This window comes from Lutjanus erythropterus, chromosome 9, assembly GCF_056507025.1.
Source record: "Lutjanus erythropterus isolate fLutEry1 chromosome 9, fLutEry1.hap2, whole genome shotgun sequence".
Classification (NCBI taxonomy): domain Eukaryota; kingdom Metazoa; phylum Chordata; class Actinopteri; order Lutjaniformes; family Lutjanidae; genus Lutjanus; species Lutjanus erythropterus.
In genome coordinates this window covers 36,455,001-36,458,308 of record NC_139325.1, presented here as the reverse complement: position 1 = coordinate 36,458,308, position 3,308 = coordinate 36,455,001, and the positions used below count along the sequence as shown (strand labels likewise).

Sequence of the window (3,308 nt, the reverse complement as noted above, 5' to 3'; positions counted from 1 at the left end):
TGAATCACAAAGAACTGAAGGTAAAATAAACTGCAGCTCCGTTGATTTTTATTTGACCCTGAAACAAGTTGAAGACTCTTTGTCTGAAGATGTTTTTTATTATCATCTTCATTCATCTTTCAGATCCCAGAACAAGTAAAACATCAGATTTCTACTCATATAAAGTGTATTTACATTTACAATGAGTGCAGTAAAACATCACAGTCAGGATTTTTACCTGTAAATTGTGTCAGATTCAGCTGAGAGCTTCTGGTCTGTTGTTAAAAGATGCATTGTATTTATGCTTTATAGTAAACTGATTACTAACAGACAAAAACAACATATAATACAAATATTTGTTAATATTTTCACAAATTAGTTCCATTAAAAGTAACGAAATTAACTATCAGTGGCTCCTGTTTGCAGTGTATCCTGGTTACCATGTATATTATGTCAAAATGTTTATTGTCTCAAAATGAAATATGAACATATATTCATATGCTGTGGGAATATCTAGAGGTTAGTCATTTCTGGAAGCAAGTATCAAGAATCTTATCCAGTGTAATGGATGTAGTTATATCATGTCTTCCAAATGTTATTCTATTGAATGATGACTCTGCTCTTGCTTTATCTAAACATAAAAATAAACTTTGTTCTGTGGACTAACAGCAGCAAAAGAAATGTCTGTAATGAGATGGAAATATCCCCATGATTTAAATATACATCAGTGGCTTCTGTCTTTTTATAACAAACTCTCTGTTGAAGTGTCAAGAGGAAGAACACGAGGTGTGAAGACCCAGAACACACATGATATCTTCCTTACAATGAAAAAAGTTAAATGACAATTATAGAGCGTACAGATAAAGTATATTGATTATGAATGTGAACACCATGTACATGAGATATATGCCAAACTGAATGAGTACATGTGAATATATTCCCTTTTTTCTTTTTTCCCTATTTTTCTTATTTCTCTCTGATATTACTTCTATTTATTAAAAAAAAAAAAGAATGAAGACTGTAGAAGGGACTTTAACAAACATGTAAGATGCAAATATAATTTTTCAGTTTAGAAGAATTACAAGTTCAGGCCACATGGGGGCTCAGTGTGAAGAGGCTGCAAAATAAAACTTATGATCAGTGGTAATGTAGATGGAGGTTACAATTATATTTTAATTTCTTTTTTGTTCTGTTTCTTTTTCCTTCTACTTCTTGTTATTTTAATAAGTGATTTTTATAAATGCACTGATTCATCAATGTTCTTATCGTGGGTCTTGTACTGAGAATTCAGATATGTGAACTATTTATTTTAATCTTTTATTTATTCTTGGTGTGTCAATTTATTTCACGACAGTATGTGAATAACAGCAATGTATGAAAGGAATAGATGAACTATGAACATTCAAATTCTGTTATGACTTGTTTATATGAATATAACGAAAGAAGATAAAGAAGAAAAAACAATAAAAACTTGGTCACAAAAAGTGACTTTTATTTTGAAAGAAGCATCAATATTTTCAGGTATTTTTGACACAGAATCTCAGCTATGTACAAAGAAATAATGAATGATCTTCTTATTGATTATGATCATGATAATTACAGCTTTATAAAACATCATAGTCCCTCATTTGTTGTTTCTCATTTGATTTGAACAACAATAAAAACAACATTTGGTCTGACAAACAAATAAATGTAAAATGTAATTAAAGAAGTGTCCAGAAGAAAATATTTACAATAAATGAAGGTCTGGTGCTGCAATGGAAGAGAAACAAGAAGACACAAATACATCAATACAAATATTAAACACACATATAGAGAACAGAGATGTTTACAACAGATGAGAAGATGTCAAAGTACCGCCCACAGTGTTTGATTGACAGCTTATCTCTGTGCAGTGAAGAAATGTCACAACAATCAGCTCTCAGATGGAAACAAAACTATTTGAACAAATGAACCATAAAACTTTACCCACAATCCCTTAAATGACTTCTGTCTATTTCAGTTTACAGAACTCAGCAGTGGATCTAAAAAGCCAATGAACACAGAGTCCAGCATAGAGAGGCTGAGTGAATGTGGTCTGGACTCTGTGGAGGAGAGTCATGGTTTCAGAGACGCTGTAGAAGGACAGAATACCTGCACTGTGATCCAGGTACACTCCAACTCTGGAGGACTGAGGACCTGAGACGGGAGTTTGGACTCTGTTGTGATAAAACTCATAACTCTTTGTTTTACATCTTAATGACCAAGATTTGTCATTGGATCCAAATCCACATTCATCTGAGTCTCCTGCTCTGCTGATATTCTTGTATGCGACTGCAACATAAACTGCTGTCCCTCTCCACTTCACCTCCCAGTAACAACGTCCAGTCAGACTCTCTGTACTCAGGACCTGAGACCTGTTAGTGAATCTGTCTGGGTGACTAGAATAAGACTGTTGTTGTTTCATTCCTGTTACTTTTCTGTTCCCCTCAGATAATAACAGATATGTGTATGCTGTGTTTGGATCCAGTGTGATTTCAGTTGAATATTTTAAGAACTCAGCTCTGGTCTTGGGTTCTGGTTCTGGTTGTGACAGTAAAACATCCACTTCAGTCACTGTCAGTGAGACGTTTGTCCATTTCTCACTCAGAACGTCCCGTAATTTGTCTCTGAGCTCTGACACAGCAGCTGTCACGTCCTCAAAGTACCTCAGAGGATGGATATTGATGCTGGATGAGTCTGTACATTCACTGAGTGGTGACAGTGAGGGGTAGTTGTGTAGAAACTGGTTGTGATCCTCTGTGTGTGAGAGCTGTTCCAGCTCAGCATCTTTCCTCTTCAGCTCAGTGATCTCCTGCTCCAGCTTCTCCTGAAGCTCTTTGACTCGACTCACTTCAGTTTCCTGCTGGGATCTGACCTGCTGCTTCACATCAGAGCGTCTTTTCTCCATGAGACGGATCAGCTCAGTGAAGATCTTCTCACTGTCCTCCACTGCTTTATCAGCAGAGCCATTGATAGCCTCCACCTCCTGTTGAAGCACCTTCACATCTTTCTCTCTGTCCTGGATTCTCTGCTGGATGTTTTGTCGACTCACCTCGAGCTCTCTCTGCCTCTCAGTCCTTTCTGCTGCAGCTGACACTGTGTCGTGGCCTTTATGTTCGTCCTCAGGGCAGAGATAACAGATACACTGCTGATCAGTACGACAGAACATCTTCATCACCTCATCATGACGAGAGCAGATGTTCTCCTCGAGGTTCTTGGAGGGCTCCACCAGCTTGTGTTTCTTTAATTTAGCAACATCATAGTGAGGCTGCAGGTGTTTCTCACAGTATGAGACCAGACAGACCAGA

The 3,308-nt window shown here is 37.0% G+C and overlaps 1 protein-coding gene across 1 annotated transcript in view; it reads right to left on the bottom strand.

Annotated features, from left to right (window-relative positions):
* Positions 1 to 1,514: 1,514 nt before the first annotated feature.
* Positions 1,515 to 3,308, bottom strand: part of LOC146322072 (tripartite motif-containing protein 16-like) — a 2,232-nt gene continuing 438 nt past the window's right edge. Inside the window, exon 1 of the mRNA XM_084727416.1 lies at positions 1,515 to 3,308. This exon is cut by the window's right edge and continues 438 nt beyond it. Within this exon, the coding sequence (XP_084583542.1) occupies positions 1,973 to 3,308 (1,336 nt within the window). The 3' untranslated portion in view covers positions 1,515 to 1,972.